The following is a 20,813-nucleotide window of genomic DNA, read 5'->3' as shown; positions in this document are numbered from 1 at the left end:
ACTCTTCACTTCATCTACGAATATGTTATGGACTAAACCTATGTTTCAACCTTTCAAAATCTCATATATTCTTGCCAAATACAATATTATTATGCCTTTTTTTTATAGAAACCATTGAATGGAAGAACCGTTAGTAAAAAGATGAAGTTCTCTTATAATATGTATGATTTTTTATGATAATAAAATAAAAATAAAAAGCATAAAATAATATTGTGTATATTTACGTTAATTTTAATCTTTTTTAATAACCAGATTTGTCATAATGTAACTGATGAACAATGACAGTTAATACGGATTGAATATGTTTTGAGTATGCTATACATTTTATGATTTTGTAAGGAATAATATTAATTTTAATTGATATATTTATTATTGGGTATTAAAAATAAAAAAGTATTTGTATTGTTAGCATTTTTCAAACCTTCCTCAACTCTGATCGTGATTAGGCCTAAAAGATCACCTACCTCATTGGACATAAATGTAATCCAATCAATTTTCATCTAATAGTACTATACATTCGCGTAATCATAGGAGAATCACATTCGCATAATTATAGGAGAATCAACTTTAGCGAGATAACAATATGGTATTTAGTTACCACATGAGTATTTTTATATATAGAATTATCAATCAATTATATATGGCTTCTGATGAAAATAATATATTCAACATGGATATTGTTTGTTAGGTAAAAGATAACAGATTGATAAAGAAAATTAATTACAATAATGGGTATATTCATTTTAAAAAATATTTTTTATATAATACTATAAAAAATATTATGGTCACCCTGAATTACTATAGGTTTAACTTCCATCGACAGCGGTAGAATACCTAAATTGAGACATTTTTAGACTATAATATTTGTTAAACAAACAATTAATGAAACACTTATTGTGACGAAGATGGATAAGGATGATGGATGCCCATTTATGAGGGCACATTTTCCCTATGTTGAAAGAAATAAATGAAGTTTGAAATGTAAACTTTGTGTGCCTATAAATACATGTACGAGGCAAAGAAGGGATACACACAAGCAATAAACAATTCCTTCTCTCTTTTATGTTGCAATACTTCTCTCTCTTTATATTTGTTACCTCTTCTTTATTTATTTATTTAGTTATATATATACTACAGCATATAATCTAGTAATATATTAATCATTCTTATTATATTGAAATCGTGGTGAATATTATTACTAGATTTATCTAACTATATTTCTTATTTTATATTACCTCTTTCTTATTTATTTTATATTTATTTTATAACACGTTATCAGCACGAAGCTCTAACGAAATTTTAGGAAGACTTCAGGTAACAAATTTTTATTATGTCGAAACTCTTTCATCTTGAATTTAATTCTTTTGATATATCTGAAAATAATTATTTATCATGGATACTAGATGCTAAAATCCATCTTGATTTAATGGATCTTGAAGATACCATTAAAACTGAAAATAATACATCCCAGAAGGATAAAGCCAAAGCCATATTTTTCCTTCGTCGTCATCTTGAAGAATGATTGAAAAATGAATATCCCACATTAAAAGATCCTGCAGATCTGTAGAAAGACCTTGAAGAAAGGTACAATCATGTGATACTTCCTCAAGCCCGATATGTTAGAAAAAATTTTCTCGACATTCCATGCTTCGAAAGTGCTCCTGCAGCAGCAGTATCGAGAAAACTGATTTAAAAATATTTTGAGCTAATTTCTTGCTTTCTTGTTGTTGAACGCAACAATGAGTTGCTCTTAAGAAATTATGAAATGCGCCCAGATGGCGCCGCCCCATTTCCTAAAGCAAATGCGGCAAATTATAACCCCAGAAGAGGTAAATGGCAAGATTTTGATAACAAGAAAAATTATGGAAGGAAAAGAAATTATGTTCACAAGAAAAGATCTCACCAGAAGTGGGATAAAGAAAGAAACACTGGGCAAAGTATATCAATTGAGGATAAATGCTTCCGTTGTGTGGAAAGGGCCATTGGTCACGTACCTGTCGTACCCCAAGGCACCTAGTTGATCTTTATCAAGCATCCTTGAAAAAGGATGACAAAGAAAAGGAAACAAATTTTGTTTCAAATGATGAAAATTTCACCACTCATTATGATGTATCTAATTTCTTTAAGAATTCTGAAGGAAATATTGGCTATTTGATCAATGATGAAATAGTTTAATATGTGTGTTTATTAAGTATTCATGTGAATAATTTTTACTGTGCATGTACTTTTGCTCATTTTATTATTATTATTTGTTTTTGAAGAAAAATGGCAAGGACATATTCTGAAGATATTTGCCTTGCGGATAGTGCAAGTTCACACACTATTCTTAAAAGTAATATATATTTTACCTATCTTGTGCCAAAAGATGAAATGTTAATACTATTATTGGCTCGGGCAATGTGATAGAAGGCTTTGAAAGAGCTATAATTTTGTTTCCTGAAAGAACAAAATTCATAATAAATAATGCACTATTGTCTACCAAGTCTCGAAGAAACTTGTTGAATTTTAAAGATATTCGTCGAAATAGATATCATATTGAGACTATGAATGAGGGAAATCATGAGTATTATGTATCACAACTCATGATTTACATAAAAAGGTAATATTAGAAAAGTTACTGATGAGCGGATAATTTATACGCTTTTTGGCATTGTTTTTAGTAAATTTTTAGTAGAATCTAGTTACTTTTAGGGATGTTTTCATTAGTTTTTATGTTAAATTCACATTTCTGGACTTTACTATGAGTTTGTGTATTTTTCTGTGATTTCAAGTATTTTCTGGCTGAAATTGAGGGACTTGAGCAAAAATCAGATTCAGAGGTTGAAGAAGGACTGCTGATGCTGTTGGATTCTGACCTCCCTGCACTCAAAGTGGATTTTCTGGAGCTACAGAATTCGAAATGGCGCGTTTCCAATTGCGTTGGAAAGTAGACATTCAGGGCTTTCCATCAATATATAATAGTCCATACTTTGTTTGAGATTAGATGACGCAAAAGGGCGTTGAACGCCAGTTCTACGCTGCTGTCTGGAGTTAAACGCCAGAAACACGTCACAAACCAGAGTTGAACGCCAGAAACACGTTACAACCTGGCGTTCAACTCCAGAAAGAGCCTCTGCACGTGTAACATTCAAGCTCAGCCCAAGCACACACCAAGTGGGCCCCGGAAGTGGATTTATGCATCAATTACTTACTTCTGTAAATTCTAGTAACTAATTTAGTATAAATAGGACTTTTTACTATTGTATTTACATCTTCGGATCATCTTGGGATGCCTAGTTCTTAGATCATGGGGGCTGGCCTCTCGGCCATGCCTGAACCTTTCACTTATGTATTTTTAACGGTAGAGTTTCTACACTCCATAGATTAAGGTGTGGAGCTCTGCTGTTCCTCATAAATTAATGCAAAGTACTACTGTTTTTCTATTCAATTTAACTTATTCCGCTTCTAAGATATTCATTCGCACTTCAACATAAATGTGATGAACATGACAATCATCATTATTCCCTATGAATGCGTGCCTAACAACCACTTCCGTTCTACCTTAGATGGAATGAGTATCTCTTGGATCTCTTAATCAGAATCTTCGTGGTATAAGCTAGATTGATGGCGGCATTCATGAGAATCCGAAAAGTCTAAACCTTGTCTGTGGTATTCCGAGTAGGATTCTGGGATTGAATGACTGTGACGAACTTCAAACTCGCGAGTGCTGGGCGTAGTGACAGACGCAAAAGGAGGGTGAATCCTATTCCAGTATGATCGAGAACCTCAGATGATTAGTCGTGCCGTGACAGAGCATTTGGACCATTTTCACAAGAGGTAGGGATGCAGCCATTGACAAGGGTGATGCCTCCAGACAATTAGCCATGCAGTGACAGCGCATCGGACCATTTTCCAGAGAGGATAAAAAGTAGCCATTGATAACGGTGATGTCCTTACAAAAAGCCAGCCATAGAAAGGAGTAGGATTGATTGGATGAAGACAGCAGGAAAGCAGAAGTTCAGAGGGACGAATGCATCTCTATACGCTTATCTGAAATTCTCACCAATGAATTACATAAGTGTTTCTATCTTTATTTTCTGTTTATTTATTATTAATTTCGAAAACTCCATAACTATTTGATATCCGCCTGACTGAGATTTACAAGGTGACCATAGCTTGCTTCATACCAACAATCTCCGTGGGATCGACCCTTACTCACGTAAGGTTTATTACTTGGACGACCCAGTGCACTTGCTGGTTAGTTGTATCGAAGTTGTGAATGAAAAACGATTTATTAAGACGTGCGTACAGAGTTTTTGGCGCCGTTGCCTGAGATTACAATTTCGTAAACCAAGTTTTTGGCGCCGTTGCCGGGGATTGTTCGAGTTTGGACAACTGACGGTTCATCATGTTGCTCAGATTAGGTAATTTTCTTCTTTTTTTGTTTTCAAAAAAATTTTCAAAAATTTTTCAAAAATCTTTCAAAAATTTCTCATCTGTTTTCGAAAATTATTTCAGAATTTTTAAGAATGAATTCTAGAGTTTCATGAAAAATGTTGAAGCCTGGCTGGCTGTAAAGTCATGCCTAATTCTTTTAGGATAGGGGCTTCCAACCATCAGCATAGAGGCAAGTTAATTGGAATATCAGCTGTTGCATGCCTGATGTATATCCTAAAGCTGACTGGCTATTAAGCCATGTCCTACCCTCAGATTGGAGCTTTAGACTAAGAGTACAAGATTCTTGGAATTCATGTTAAAAATTTTGGAATCCTTATTTTTCTTTTTCACATTAATTTTCGAAAAATCCAAAAAAAAAAATTTAGAAAATCATAAAAATCAAAAAAATATTTCATGTTTCTTGTTTGAGACTTGAGTCAATTTTAAGTTGGGTGTCAATTGCATGTTTTAAAGTTTGCATAAAATTTTCGAAAAATTCATGCATTCATAGTGTTCTTCATGATCTTCAAGTTGTTTTTGGTAAGTCTTCTTGTTTGATCTTGATGTTTTCTTGTTTTGTGTCTTTTCTTGTTTTTCATGTGCATTTTCGCATTCATAGTGTCTGAACATGAAAGATTTCTAAGTTTGGTGTCTTGCATGTTTTCTTTGCATAAAAAATTTTTCAAAAATAAGTTCTTGACATTCAAAGTGTTCTTGGTGTTCATCTTGACATTCATAGCATTCTTGCATGCATTCATTGTTTTGATCCAAAATTTTCATGCATTGCATCTTTTTCATGTTTTTCTCTCTCATCATAAAAATTCAAAAAAAATCAAAAAAATATCTTTCCTTTTTTCTCTCATAAAATTCGAAAATTTGGATTGACTTTTTCAAAAAATTTTAAAATTTAATTGTTTCTTATGAGTCAAATCAAATTTTCAATTTAAAAATCTTATCTTTTTCAAAATCTTTTTCAAAAATCAAATCTTTTTCATTTTTCTTAGTTATTTTCGAAAATTTTAAAAATATTTTTCAAAAATCTTTTTCTTATCTTTATCTCCTAATTTTCGAAAATAACATCATCAATTAATGTTTTGATTCAAAAATTTCAAGTTTGTTACTTACTTGTTAAGAAAGATTCAAACTTTAAGTTCTAGAATCATATCTTGTGATTTTTTGTGAATCAAGTCATTAATTGTGATTTTAAAAATCAAATCTTTTTCAAAACTAATTTCAATCATATCTTTTCAAAAATATCTTTTTTTATCTTATCTTTTTTCAAAATCATATCTTTTTCAAAAATTTGATTTTAAAATATCTTTTCTAACTTCCTATCTTCTTATCTTTTCAAAAATTGATTTTCAAATTTGTTTCAACTAACTAACTAACTTTTTGTTTGTTTCTCATCTTTTTCAAAACTACCTAACTAACTCTCTCTCTCTCTAATTTTCGAAAATATCTCCCTCTTTTTCAAAAATTCTTTTTAATTAACTAATTGTTTCAAAATTTAATTTTAATTTATTTCTTCTTTTAATTTTCGAAAATCACTAACTCTTTTTCAAAAATTATTTTCGAAAACTTCCCCCTCTCATCCTCTTCTAATTATTTATTCATCTACTAACATCTCTCCCTCACTCACCAAAAATCCGAACCCTCTCTCTCTCTGAGTTCAGATTTTCTCTTCTTCTTTTCTTCTACTCACATAAGGGAACCTCTATACTTGGGCAAAAAGGATCCCTATTATTATTTTTCTGTTCCCTCCTTTTTCATATGAGCAGGAGCAAGGACAAGAACATTCTTGTTGAAGCAGATCCAGAACCTGAAAGGACTCTAAAGAGGAAACTAAGAGAAGCTAAATTACAACAATCCAGCAAGCACCTTTCAGAAATTTTCGAACAGGAAGAGGAGATGGCAGCCGAAAATAATAATAATAATGCAAGGAGAATGCTTGGTGACTTCACTGCACCTAATTCCAATTTACATGGAAGAAGCATCTCCATCCCTACCATTGGAGCAAACAATTTTGAGCTGAAACCTCAATTAGTTTCTCTAATGCAGCAGAACTGCAAGTTTCACGGACTTCCATCTGAAGATCCTTTTCAGTTCTTAACTGAATTCTTGCAGATCTGTAATACTGTTAAGACTAATGGAGTAGATCCTGAAGTCTACAGGCTCATGCTTTTCCCTTTTGCTGCGAGAGACAGAGCTAGAATATGGTTGGACTCTCAACCTAAGGATAGCCTGAACTCTTGGGATAAGCTGGTCAAGGCTTTCTTAGCCAAGTTCTTTCCTCCTCAAAAGATGAGTAAGCTTAGAGTGGATGTTCAAACCTTCATACAGAAAGAAGGTGAATCCCTCTATGAAGCTTGGGAGAGATACAAAGGACTAACCAAAAAGTGTCCTTCTGACATGCTTTCAGAATGGACCATCCTGGATATATTTTATGATGGTCTGTCTGAATTAGCTAAGATGTCATTGGATACTTCTGCAGGTAGATCCATTCACCTAAAAAAAAATTCCTGCAGAAGCTCAAGAACTCATTGACATGGTTGCTAATAACCAGTTCATGTACACTTCTGAGAGGAATCCTGTGAGTAATGGGACGCCTATGCAGAAGGGAGTTCTTGAAATTGATACTCTGAATGCCATATTGGCTCAGAATAAAATATTGACTCAGCAAGTCAATATGATTTCTCAGAGTCTGAATGGAATGCAAGCTGCATCCAACAGTACTCAAGAGGCATCTTCTGAAGAAGAAGCTTATGATCCTGAGAACCCTGCAATAGCAGAGGTGAATTATATGGGTGAACCATATGGTAACACCTATAATCCCTCATGGAGAAATCACCCAAATCTCTCATGGAAGGATCAACAAAAGCCTCAACAAGGCTTTAATAATGGTGGAAGAAACAGGTTTAACAATAATAAACCTTTTCCATCATCCACTCAACAACAGACAGAGAACTCTAAACAAAATACCTCTAATTTAGCAAACTTAGTCTTTGATCTATCTAAGGCCACTGTAAGTTTCATGAATGAAACAAGGTCTTCCATTAGAAATTTGGAAGCACAAGTGGGCCAGTTGAGTAAGATGATCACTGAAACTCCTCCTAGTACTCTCCCAAGCAATACAGAAGAAAATCCAAAAGCAGAGTGCAAGGCCATTGAATTAATTACCATGGCCGAACCCATAAGGGAGGTTGAGGACGTGAATCCCAGTGAGGAAGACCTCCTGGGACGTCCAGTGATCAATGAGGAGCTTCCCTCTGAGGAACCAAAGGAATCTGAGACTCATCTAGAGACCATAGAGATTCCATTGAACCTCCTTATGCCATTCATGAGCTCTGATGAGTATTCTTCTTCTGAAGAGAATGAGGATGTTACTGAAGAGCAAGTAGCCAAGTTCCTTGGTGCAATCATGAAGCTGAATGCTAGTTTATTTGGTAATGAGACTTGGGGAGATGAACCTCCCCTGTTCACCAATGAACTAAATGCATTGGATCAACTGAGATTGCCTCAGAAGAAACAGGATCCTGGAAAGTTCTTAATACCTTGTACCATAGGCACCATGATCTTTGAAAAGGCTCTGTGTGATCTTGGTTCAGGGATAAACCTCATGCCCCTCTCTGTAATAGAGAAACTGGGAATCTTTGGGGTGCAAGCTGCTAAAATCTCATTAGAAATGGCAGACAATTCAAGAAAACAGGCTTATGGACAAGTAGAGGACATGTTAGTAAAGGTTGAAGGCCTTTACATCCCTGCTAATTTCATAATCCTAGATACTGGGAAGGATGAGGATGAATTCATCATCCTTGGAAGACCCTTCCTAGCCACAGCAAGAGCTGTGATTGATGTTAACAGAGGTGAACTAGTCCTTCAATTGAATGAGGACTCCCTTGTGTTTACAACTCAAGGTTATCCTTCTGTAAACATGGAAAAGAGGCACAATAAGCTTCTCTCAAAATAGAGTCAACCAGAGCCCCCACAGTCAAACTCTAAGTTTGGTGTTGGGAGGCCACAACCAAACTCTAAGTTTGGTGTTGAAAGTTTGGTATTGGGGAGTCTCAACAATACTCTGAACATCTGTGAGGCTCCATGAGAGCCTACTGTCAAGCTATTGACATTAAAGAAGCGCTTGTTGGGAGGCAAACCAATTTTTATTTATCTAATTTTAATTTATTTTCATTGTTTTTCATGTTTTATTAGGTTCATGATCATGTGGAGTCACAAAATAAATATAAAAATTGAAAACGGAATCAAAAACAACAGAAGAAAAATCACACCCTGGAGGAGGATCTCACTGGCGTTCAACGCCAGAACAGAGCATGTTTCTGGCGTTGAACGCCAGAAACAAGCAGCATCCTGGCGTTCAGACGCCAGAAATGCACAGTGAAGAAGAGCTGGCACTGAACGCCAGAAACAAGCATCTGGCTGGCGTTCAACGCCAGAATTGCATGCAAAGGCATTTTACATGCCTAATTGGTGCAGGGATGCAATTCCTTGACACCTCAGGATCTGTGGACCCCACAGGATCATCTCAACATCTGTGGACCCCACAGGATCCCCACCTACCACCACTCACTCTCTCTCCATTCATGGTCATCCCTTCTGTTTTCCATTTACCACTCACATCCATACACCCCACCTACCTTCAAAATTCAAAATCTCTTTCCCACCCAATCCCACCCATATGGCCGAATACACACATCCCTCCATCTCCTCCATATCTTCTTCTTCTTCATCTATTCTTTCTTCTCTTGCTCGAGGGCGAGCAATATTCTAAGTTTGGTGTGGTAAAAGCATAAGCTTTTTGTTTTTCCATTACCATTAATGGCACCTAAGGCCAGAGAAACCTCAAGAAAGAGAAAAGGGAAGGCAATTGCTTCCACCTCTGAGCCATGGGAGATGGAAAGATTCATCTCACAAGCCCATCACTAAGAAAATGATGGAGCAAACAAGAGAGCCTACTCATGGAGCTCAAGAAACGCATGAGGAAGCTCACCATCAAGAAATCCCTGAGATACCTCAAGGGATGCACTTTCCTCCACAAAATTTTTTGGAGCAAATCAACACCTCCCTAGGAGAATTAAGTTCCAACATGGAAAAATTAAGGGTGGAACATCAAGAGCACTCCATCATCCTTCATGAAATTAGAGAAGATCAAAGAGCAATGAGGGAGGAGCAACAAAGACAAGGAAGAGACATAGAAGAGCTCAAGGACATCATTGGTTCCTCAAGAAGGAAACGTCACCATCACTAAGGTGGACTCATTCCTTGTTCTTAAATTCTCTGTTTTTTGTTTTCTTCATATTAAGTGCTTATCTATGTTAGTGTCTTATTACATGATCATTAGTAGTTAGTAACTTTGTCTTAAAGTTATGAATGTCCTATGAATCCATCACCTCTCTTAAATGAAAAATGTTTTAATTCAAAAGAACAAGAAGTACATGAATTTCAAATTTATTCTTGAACTTAGTTTAATTATATTGATGTGGTGACAATGCTTCTTGTTTTCTGAATGAATGCTTGAACAGTGCATATGTCTTTTGAAGTTGTTGTTTTAGAATGTTAAATATGTTGGCTCTTGAAAGAATGATGACAAGGAGACATGTTATTTGATAATCTGAAAAATCATAAAAATGATTCTTGAAGCAAGAAAAAGCAGCAAAGAACAAAGCTTGCAGAAAAAAATAAAATAAAATAGCAAAAAAAAAAGAGAGCAAAAGCAAGCAGAAAAAGACAAAAGCTCTTAAAACCAAAAGGCAAGAGCAAAAAGCCAATAGCCCTTAAAACCAAAAGGCAAGGGTAATAAAAAGGATCCCAAGGCTTTGAGCATCAGTGGATAGGAGGGCCTAAAGGAATAAAATCCTGGCCTAAGCGGCTAAACCAAGCTGTCCCTAACCATGTGCTTGTGGCGTGAAGGTGTCAAGTGAAAACTTGAGACTGAGCGGTTAAAGTCAAGGTCCAAAGCAAAAAAACAGAGTGTGCTTAAAAACCCTGGACACCTCTAATTGGGGACTTTAGCAAAGCTGAGTCACAATCTGAAAAGGTTCACCCAATTATGTGTCTGTGGCATTTATGTATCCGGTGGTAATACTGGAAAACAAAGTGCTTAGGGCCACGGCCAAGACTCATAAAGTAGCTGTGTTCAAGAATCATCATACTGAACTAGGAGAATCAATAACACTATCTGAACTCTGAGTTCCTATAGATGCCAATCATTCTGAACCTCAATGGATAAAGTGAGATGCCAAAACTATTCAAGAGGCAAAAAGCTACAAGTCCCGCTCATCTGATTGGAGCTATGTTTCATTGATAGTTTGGAATTTATAGTATATTCTCTTATTTTTATCCTATTTGATTTTCAGTTGCTTGGGGACAAGCAATAATTTAAGTTTGGTGTTGTGATGAGCGGATAATTTATACGCTTTTTGGCATTGTTTTTAGTATGTTTTTAGTAGGATCTAGTTACTTTTAGGGATGTTTTCATTAGTTTTTATGTTAAATTCACATTTCTGGACTTTACTATGAGTTTGTGTGTTTTTCTGTGATTTCAGGTATTTTCTAGCTGAAATTGAGGGACTTGAGCAAAAATCAGATTCAGAGGTTGAACAAGGACTGCTGATGCTGTTGGATTCTGACCTCCCTACACTCAAAGTGGATTTTCTGGAGCTATAGAACTTGAAATGGCGCGCTTCTAATTGCGTTGGAAAGTAGACATTCAGGGCTTTCCAGCAATATATAATAGTCCATACTTTGTTCGAGATTAGACGATGCAAAAGGGCGTTGAACACCAGTTCTACGCTGCTGTCTGGAGTTAAACGCCAGAAACACGTTACAAACCAGAGTTGAACGCCAGAAACACGTTACAACCTGGCGTTCAACTCCAGAAAGAGCCTCTGCACGTGTAACATTCAAGCTCAGCCCAAGTACACACCAAGTGGGCTCCGAAAGTGGATTTATGCATCAATTACTTACTTCTGTAAACCCTAGTAACTAATTTAGTATAAATAGGACTTTTTACTATTGTATTTACATCTTCGGATCATCTTGGGACGCCTAGTTCTTAGATCATGGGGGCTGGCCTCTCGGCCATGCCTGAACCTTTCACTTATGTATTTTTAACGGTAGAGTTTCTACACTCCATAGATTAAGGTGTGGAGCTCTGCTGTTCCTCATAAATTAATGCAAAGTACTACTGTTTTTCTATTCAATTCAACTTATTCCGCTTCTAAGATATTCATTCGCACTTCAACATGAATGTGATGAACGTGACAATTATCATCATTCCCTATGAACGCGTGCCTGACAACCACTTCCGTTCTACCTTAGATTGAATGAGTATCTCTTGGATCTCTTAATTAGAATCTTCGTGGTATAAGCTAGATTGATGGCGGCATTCATGAGAATCCGGAAAGTCTAAACCTTGTCTGTGGTATTCCGAGTAGGATTCTGGGATTGAATGACTGTGACGAACTTCAAACTCGTGAGTGCTGGGCGTAGTGACAGATGCAAAAGGAGGGTGAATCCTATTCCAGTATGATCGAGAACCTCAGATGATTAGCCATGCCGTGACAGAGCATTTGGACCATTTTCACAAGAGGATGGGATGCAGCCATTGACAAGGGTGATGCCTCTAGACGATTAGCCATGCAGTGACAGCGCATCGGACCATTTTCCAGAGAGGATAAAAAGTAGCCATTGACAACGGTGATGTCCTTACAAAAAGCCAGCCATAGAAAGGAGTAGGATTGATTGGATGAAGACAGCAGGAAAGCAGAAGTTCAGAGGGACGAATGCATCTCTATACGCTTATCTGAAATTCTCACCAATGAATTACATAAGTGTTTCTATCTTTATTTTCTGTTTATTTATTATTAATTTCGAAAACTCCATAACTATTTGATATCCGCCTGACTGAGATTTACAAGGTGACCATAGCTTGCTTCATACCAACAATTTCCGTGGGATCGACCCTTACTCACGTAAGGTTTATTACTTGGACGACCCAGTGCACTTACTGGTTAGTTGTATCAAAGTTGTTAATGGAAAACGATTTATTAAGACGTGCGTACAGAGTTTTTGGCGCCGTTGCCTGAGATCACAATTTCGTGCACCAGTTACCCTTACTTTCATTTGGATTGTATTATACCAAGATTAGTGCAATTGAATCACATGCCATTGTAAACCAGAAGTTTACTTGCCCAAATGAATTCATAACTTGGCATGATAGATTGGGTCATCCGGGAACAACCATGATGAGGAGAATTATTGAAAACTCTCATGGACATTCACTAAAGAACCAGAAGATTCTTAAATCTAGTGAATTTTGTTGTGCTGCATGTTCTCAAGGGAAGTTAATTTTAAGGCCATCACCAGTAAAAATTGGATTTGGGTCCCCTGAATTTCTAGAAAGGATTCAAGGTGATATATGTGGACCTATTAATCCACCATGTGGATCTTTTAAATATTTTATGGTCCTGATAAACGCATCTTCGAGATGGTCACATGTGTGCTTATTGTCTTCTCGCAACCTGGCGTTTGCGAGATTACTGGCTCAAATTATTCGATTAAAAGCACAATTTTCAAAAAATCCAATCAAAGCAATTTGCCTTGACAATGTTGGTGAATTTACTTCACAAGCTTTTGATGCTTATTATATGGCTAATGGAATAAGTGTTGAACATCCAGTAGCTTATGTTCACACACAAAATGGGTTAGCAGAATCACTTATTAAGCGCCTCCAATTAATCGCTAGACCCTTGCTTATAAGAACAAATCTCCCAACCTCGGTTTGGGGGCATGCTATTTTACATGCCGCATCACTTATTCGTTTGAGGCCAACGAGTTACCATCAGTTATCTCCTATGCAATTAGCTTTTGGCTAGCAGTCAAATATTTCCCATTTAAGAATATTTGGGTGTGCGATATATGTTCTCATTGCACCACCTAATCGCACCAAAATGGGACCCCAAAGAAAATTGGGGATATATGTTGGATATGATTCTCCCTCTATAGTGAGGTATCTTGAGATACAAACTGGAGATGTATTTAAAGCCCGGTTTACGGATTGTCATTTTGATGAATCAAAATTTTCAACATTAGGGGGAGAGAATAAGCTTCCCGAAAAGGAACTTAATTGGAATGCATTATCGTTGATGCATTTAGATCCTCGATCAGGGCAATGTGAACTAGAAGTTCAAAAGATTATACATTTGCAAAGAATAGCAAATGAATTACCTGATGCATTTTCCAATACAAAGAGGATAACAAAATCTTATATACCAGCGAAAAATGCCCCAATTCGAATTGATGTCCCAGTAGGACAAGTAGCCACTGAAGCAAATTCACGCCAGAAGCGTGGCAGGGCAGAAAATGCCCCACTTTGAATTGATGTCCCAGTAGGACAAATAGCCACTGAAGCAAATATACGCCAGAAGCATGGCAGGCCTGTCGGTTCCAAAGATAAAAATCCTCGAAAGAGAAAAGAGGTAAATACTATTCCTGTTGAAAAAGACATAGTAAAGACACCTGCAGCTGTCCAAAATTCTAATATAACGCCAGAAGACGTTCAGGTACCTGAAAATTATGAGAATGACGAGATCTCAATAAATTATGTCTTTACAGGAGAGAAATGGGATCGAAATAAGACAATTGTCAATGAAATGTTTGCATATAATGTGGCATTAAATATCATGCATGAAAGTAAGGATCTTGAGCCAAGATTAGTCGAAGAATGTCGACAAATGAATGATTAGCCAAAATGGAAAGAAGCCATGAAGGCTGAATTAGACTCACTTGCAAAACGTGAAGTCTTTGAACCTGTAGTCCGTACACCTGAAGATGTAAAACCTGTTGGATACCGATGGGTATTTGTGAGAAAACGAAATGAGAAAAATGAAGTTGTGCGCTACAAAGCCCGACTTGTGGCACAAGGTTTTTCACAAAGGCTCGGTATAGATTATGAAGAAACGTATTCCCCTGTAGTGGATGCGATAACATTGCGTTATTTGGTCAGTTTATCTGCATATCATAAACTGCATATGCATTTAATGGATGTGGTAACAGCCTATTTGTACGGCTCATTAGATCGAGATATCTATATGAAAGTCCCTAAAAGACTTAAGATATCTAAACCATCCAGTGAATATTCGCAAGGGTTATACTTAGTTAAATTGCAAAGATCTTTATATGCACTAAAAAATTCTTATTTGTTTGTGAAAGTTTTTTAGTGAGAGTTATTAAAACCTCCACAATATATTTTATTTTTAACAATTTTAAATAACTAACAAAAACTCCCACTGTTATAATAATCTCAACCAAATTAATTACAATAAAAACCCAACCCAAATAAACACTCACTAAGCCCATAGCCCCATATCAAAAAAAAAAAAAAATCAAGAGTTCAGAGAGAGAGAGAGAGAACGAGGTAGGGTCTGAAACCCTAAAATCTCAATTCTCTCGCCATCGCTATTCATCTCCTTGCCGCCATTGCTGACAAGCCTCCTCCGTCAACGCGACGCCGGTGGAGTTATGAATGGAGGACGAGGTGATCGTGGAGCCTCTCAATTCGTGGAGCTCTTGTTGCCTCTCGTGTATTTTAGTGACGATTCCATTCAGATCGTTGAGCTAATGCTTTAGATTTTCACTTTTGCATCGTCTTCCATGGCGGGTTTTGCCGTTGGTTCTGCTTTTGCTCCGGCAGCTTGAAACACTCAAAGCGTGGTCTCGGTGGCGCTGGCTGAGGAGATCAGGAACGCAAGCGAGCGGGAGTCTCTGGAACCTTCGATTGAAGCTGTATTTGTTCCTAATTTTTTCTGTTAAATTATTAGAAATATACGAAATTTAACTGTGTGTGGTAGTGAAGGAGAAGATAATATTGACTGTTTGCATTTTTATTGAGAATTAGGTTGAAGCCGGGAATTCGTATCAGAGTTGTTGTGTTGTTGTGAAGAACATGCAAAGATGTGTCTACGCCACTCCAAGTCACCCTATACATCTTACTGATGAAATGGTGAAACTTGAGAAAGATGCTAAAAAATCTGTAGATTTCCATAAAAAGCTGCAAGTAAGTTTATCTTTTATCGGTGTTTGGCATAAATTTGTATTTTTATTTATATTGACTTTTATCCTTGTTTATTCTTTCAACAGAGAGCTAATGCATTCTATCTTGTCATTTTTTTTATTGTTTTTTAAAATTTAGGATGCAGTATCTAGTTTAAAGAACGAGTTAGCAAAACATCTTCTGAACCTGAATGTTTCATGCTTTAGTATGGCTCCTGTTAAGGTTTGCTGATTAACAAATTCTTATGTAAACAAATTTTTGGTCAATGTGATCATTTTGTTGTAAATGATTATTTTGTTGGGTTTATTCTGATTTCCTGCTCCTATTTGCAGAGGAAGTATGCATTTGAAAGGTTCGAAATTCCTTCTGGTGAAAGTTATGTGCTTAAAATATGTTATCCATTGAAGGTACATATTAGACCCTAAGGATTCAAACTAGTGTATTGGTCTTAGAGATGTGAAGATTATTAGGCGTTCAATGCACTGGTTTGCAAAAAGCCTTGTTATTTATGTGTGAGTTAAGCTAAATACTATTTTAAGCCTTGTTATTATTTCTTTTTGTAAAATTGGTCTAGGATCAAGTATTTCCTGCAGACCTGAAAGGAGAAAGTTTTTCTGCTCTTTTAGGAACTCATTACAGGTATTTCTTCCCCCTTCTCTCTCTCTCTCTCACACACACAACAAACACACACACACACACAACACACTCACTCTCTATTCACTGACTACATGTATTTTGTTTTCAATATAGTGAGAAAATGAGTCTCTTTCTGAAAAGCAAAAGCCCAAACCAATTTCTAGAGTAACTATTTTAATATAGCATTATGTTTACTTAAAAGCTTCTTAACATTGCAGCAGTGTGGTTAAGTAGAAGCATTTTTGTTCAATATACTTTAGCAAATCAATTTCATTTGGTGGCTCATTGATGATGATGATTCCAAGATATCTAATATTGCCTAATGCCCTCTGTTTTGTTAAGGTATACATGATTGGAGTGTGTTCTGATTGTGAATTATAAATATGTTAACTGTCAAGTTCTTGTTTTTTCCATTGCCTTTCATCCTGCCTCATTCCATAACTAAATAGGTGTTGATGTGAAGAAGATAAGAGATTGTGTTGGAGATCCTAATGTGGATGTTGAGAATCCAGTTCTTAAGAAGGAACAGGATGCACAGGTTGGTGCCTCAAATACTATGTAGACATGTATATATACCATAGCTTTGTTAATTTGATTTGGTGATGCAAATTTCACATCAGATTGGGAAAGGCACTCGCGGTGATGTTACTATTCTGCCTACTCTCATCATAAACAACAGACAGTATAGAGGTATATATGATAGAAATTGTTAATGCATATTCAAATTTTTCTCTATGAGTATCATCTTTGGTTCTTAACTTTGTTTTAGGCAAGTTGTCAAGAGAAGCAGTACTCAAGGCCATCTATTTTGCTTTCAAAGAAACCACTGAGCCATCAATTTGCTTAACTCCAGGTCCTTTTTCCTTTACTATCTTCTTTTATTTATCAGCCTGCTTATCATATCAAACCTCCTTCTCTTGGACAATAAGCACCTTTGGTTTAATCTTTGTTTGCAGACATGGAAACAAATGATTGCCTCGTAAACAATGGCGGTTGTTGGCAGGACAAATCTGCTAACATTACTGCATGCAGGGTAATCACTATAGCTTTAAATACATATATAGGGGATTTTTTCTTCTTGTTTTAATCAGCATCTTTTTTTCTCCACTAAGTATAGGACACTTTTAGAGGAAGAGTTTGTGAATGCCCTGTTGTGCAAAATGTGAAATTTGTTGGTGACGGATATACTCATTGTGAAGGTAATTTTTATTAGTCCTTAGAGTTACTTTCGTCCCATATTTAGGTACAATTGGTAATTAACTATTTGGTTGGGTTGATGAAGAAGGATTGCTGTTGAATCTTAACTCCTGTGGCTCTATCAGTAGTTTCTATGTCTATGCTGTTAGGCAAATTGGTAGCTTTGGATTCTCTTGTTTTGAGGATCTTAGAATTGTTCTTCAATCTGTTGTGGAGCTTAAAGATTTCTTGGATCACACTGCCATGCTTTCTATGCCAAATCAAAGAAGCATTACTCATCAGGTACCAGCAGCCATGGCTCACTAATATAATCTTAATTAGGATCTTCATTATTGGAAATATTATTTTTGTTTAATTTGTTACTGTTAATTAGTACTCTTTCTTTGGAATTTTGGGGAGGCTTATTATTATTATTAATATTGATTTATTTGTTCATCATCTATATATCTCTTGTTTGATCTGTATTTGTTTTCTTTTTCTTTTTTCTTTGATCTTTGTTGAATTTGAAGAGAAAATGAACTGTAATTTTAGCATGATGAATAATTGGGAATGTGAAATCTGAAAATTTATAGAGTCCAGATTTGCATTTATTGTCTTTTTGGCTGGCACATATGTCAAAACAAATTTGTCGAGGTACAAGCTAAGAGTTTTCATAACTTTCTTGTTCTTGCTACTACAGATACATATAACTTAGTGGTTCAGAACTTCTGTATATATTTTGGTAAGATTTACTAAAATATCTTGTTTCCTTAAATATAGACTATGATATAATGTAATAAAAATGAGGTTAAATTATCCTTTTCTTCTTATAATTTTATTAAATTTTTAACTAAAATTTTGTATTTTTTAATTGAATTTTTATTCTGTTTTTAATTTTGTTATTATATGGCTGAAGTGATCATTGGACACTGCATGATTTGATACATTGACAAGTTTTTTTTATATATAGAGTTATGCCTTATATTGAGAAATTGTGTTATTATAAAAGATTTAGTTTTTAAATTTTGATATTAAAAAATAAATGTTTAATTTGAGAGTATGTAAATGAGATGAGATTAATGAATGATTTAAAATTAAAAATAAATAAATAATTATAGAGTTTGTGGAGGGTTGAAAATCTCACAAAATAATTAATTTTTTTTAATTAAAAAATCAATTTGTGGGGGTTTTAAATTGCCACAAAAGTGATTTAAAATTGTCACAAAAGTCCAATATAAAACCCCCACTAAACACACACAAAACCCCCACTGAATAGATTGTGGAGGTTTTTAAAAACCTCCACAAAAGACCTCGTGGCACCTCAAATTTTGGGGGTTTTAGAAACCCCCACGAACCATTTGGTGGGGGTTATAAACCTCCACAAATAAGAGAAAAAACTGCCACAAATAAACAAAATCCTTGTAGTGATGGTCTAAAGCAATCTGGATGAATGTGGTATAATCGTCTTACTGAGTATTTGGCCAAAAATGAATTCAAGAATGATGATATCTGTCCATGTGTTTTCATAAAGAAAACCGCATCTGGATTCGTTATAATTGCTGTGTATGTTGATGATTTAAATATCATTAGAACTCCTGAAGAGATTCCAACAATTATAAAAATTCTGAAAGAATAGTTTGAGATGAAAGATCTTGGAAGGACTAAATTTTGTCTCAGCCTGCAGATCGAGCATACAAAAAAATGGGATCTTTATTCATCAAGCGACATACACAGAGAAAATCTTGAAAAGATTTTATATGGATAAGTCACATCCTTTGAGTACCCCAATGATCGTAAGATATTTGGATATGGAAAAGGATCAATTTCGTCCTAAAGAAGAGAATGAAGATATCCTTGGTCCTGAAGTACCATATCTTAGTGCCATTGGAGCACTAATGTATCTTGCCAATAATATGCGACCGACATATCATTCGCGGTGAATTTACTAGCAAGATATAGTTCCTCTCCAACTAGAAGACATTGGAGTAGAATCAAACAGATCTTTCGATATCTTCATGGAACGGTTGATATGGGATTGATTTATCCCTATGGATCCAAGTCACAATTAGTTGGCTATGCAGATGCTGGATATTTATCTGATCCACATAAAGGAAGATCTCAAATAAGATACATATTCACATATGGTGGTACAGCTATATCATGGAGGTCCACGAAACAGACGATAGCAGCAACCTCCTCTAATCATGCTGAAATACTAGCGATACATAAAGCAAGTCGCGAGTGTTTTTGGCTCAGGAGTGTGATCCAATATATTCTGTCATCATGTGGACTGATTAATCAGAAGATAGCTCCAACTGTCCTGTTTGAAGATAATACAGCATGTATTGCTCAACTTAAAAGCGGATATATCAAAGGTGATAAAACAAAGCATATTTCTCCCAAATTATTCTTCACTCATGATCTTCAAAATTAAGGGACAATTGATGTCCAACAGATCCGCTCAAGTGACAATCTGGCAGATTTATTTACAAAGTCACTCAAAATCCTCCTTTGAAAGATTGGTACATGAGATTGAGATGCGCCGATTTCGAGACATCAACTGATGTCGACAAGAGGGGGAGACTGTACTCTTTTTTCCTTGGTCAGGTTTTTTCCCATTGAATTTTTCTTAACAAGGTTTTTAATGAGGCAGTCCCCATCACTAAAGGATATTGTACTCTTTTTCCTTCACAAAAATTTTTTTCCACTGGGTTTTTCTTTGATAAGGTTTTAACGAGGCAATAATCCTAAATGGTCATCCAAGAGGGAGTGTTGTAATGAGGATGGATAAGAATGATGGATGCCCATTTATGAGGGCACATTTTTCCTATGTTGAAAGAAATAAATGAAGTTTGAAATGTAAACTTTGTGTGCATATAAATACATGTACGAGGCAAAGAAGGGATACACACACAAGCAATAAACAATTCTCTCTCTTTTTTATGTTACAATACTTCTCTCTCTTTATATTTCTTTATATTTGTTACCTCCTCTTTATTTATTTATTTAGTTATATATATATACTGCATCATATAATCTAGTAATATATTAATCATTCTTATTATATTGAAATCGTGGTGAATATTATTACTAGATTTATCTAATTATATTTCTTATTTTATATTACTTCTTTCTTATTTATTTTATATTTATTTTACAACAATACTATCTATACCTTTTCATTTTGAGTATATTTATACATAAAAAGAAAAGAGTTGAAATAGCAAGAGTGATAACTTATGATTTTTATAACTTTGTGTGGCTACCTATATATAGAAGACTAGAAGACTATGATTATCTAACAAAATTAATTTTATTTATTGCATTCAATTTGAATAAGTAAAAAATCATCTTATTTTATTTTAGTCCTTAATTCACATGATTTAAATTTAGCTCAATATATATAATTTGATTTGATTTAATTATTAGTGAAAAATATATTGAGAACCTATTTTATGCATAAATTTGTTATTTTAATAATTAATTAATTAATCTAATTAATTAATTAATACAGATAATT

General features: G+C 35.2%; 1 protein-coding gene and 1 non-coding gene across 13 annotated transcripts; one reads left to right on the top strand and one right to left on the bottom strand.

Annotated features, from left to right (window-relative positions):
* Positions 1-6,723: 6,723 nt before the first annotated feature.
* Positions 6,724-6,831, bottom strand: LOC112753110 (small nucleolar RNA R71). Its single transcript, XR_003177509.1, has one exon. It is a non-coding gene; the product is annotated as a small nucleolar RNA R71 (small nucleolar RNA).
* A 7,933-nt stretch (positions 6,832-14,764) lies between these two features.
* LOC112750924 (vacuolar-sorting receptor 1) lies at positions 14,765-18,237 on the top strand. 12 transcript variants are annotated; one of them, XM_072216956.1, is made up of 13 exons: positions 14,765-15,213; positions 15,326-15,484; positions 15,620-15,703; positions 15,814-15,888; positions 16,056-16,120; positions 16,339-16,459; positions 16,567-16,655; positions 16,738-16,807; positions 16,887-16,970; positions 17,074-17,150; positions 17,235-17,316; positions 17,400-17,596; positions 17,994-18,237. In XM_072216956.1, exons 2-6 carry the CDS (start codon positions 15,374-15,376, stop codon positions 16,349-16,351), a joined length of 348 nt encoding a protein of 115 aa, XP_072073057.1. In that variant the 5' UTR covers positions 14,765-15,213; positions 15,326-15,373; the 3' UTR covers positions 16,352-16,459; positions 16,567-16,655; positions 16,738-16,807; positions 16,887-16,970; positions 17,074-17,150; positions 17,235-17,316; positions 17,400-17,596; positions 17,994-18,237. The 12 variants fall into 10 exon arrangements, with proteins under 12 accessions (XP_072073057.1, XP_072073053.1, XP_072073059.1 ...); XM_072216952.1 differs by having other exon boundaries at positions 16,336-16,459; XM_072216958.1 differs by having other exon boundaries at positions 17,464-17,596; positions 17,994-18,220.
* Positions 18,238-20,813: the final 2,576 nt, after the last annotated feature.

Source organism: Arachis hypogaea, chromosome 15 (genome assembly GCF_003086295.3).
Source record: "Arachis hypogaea cultivar Tifrunner chromosome 15, arahy.Tifrunner.gnm2.J5K5, whole genome shotgun sequence".
Classification (NCBI taxonomy): Eukaryota; Viridiplantae; Streptophyta; class Magnoliopsida; order Fabales; family Fabaceae; genus Arachis; species Arachis hypogaea.
Note: the sequence above shows the minus strand (reverse complement) of the source record. Positions and strands in the feature narration are given on the sequence as shown.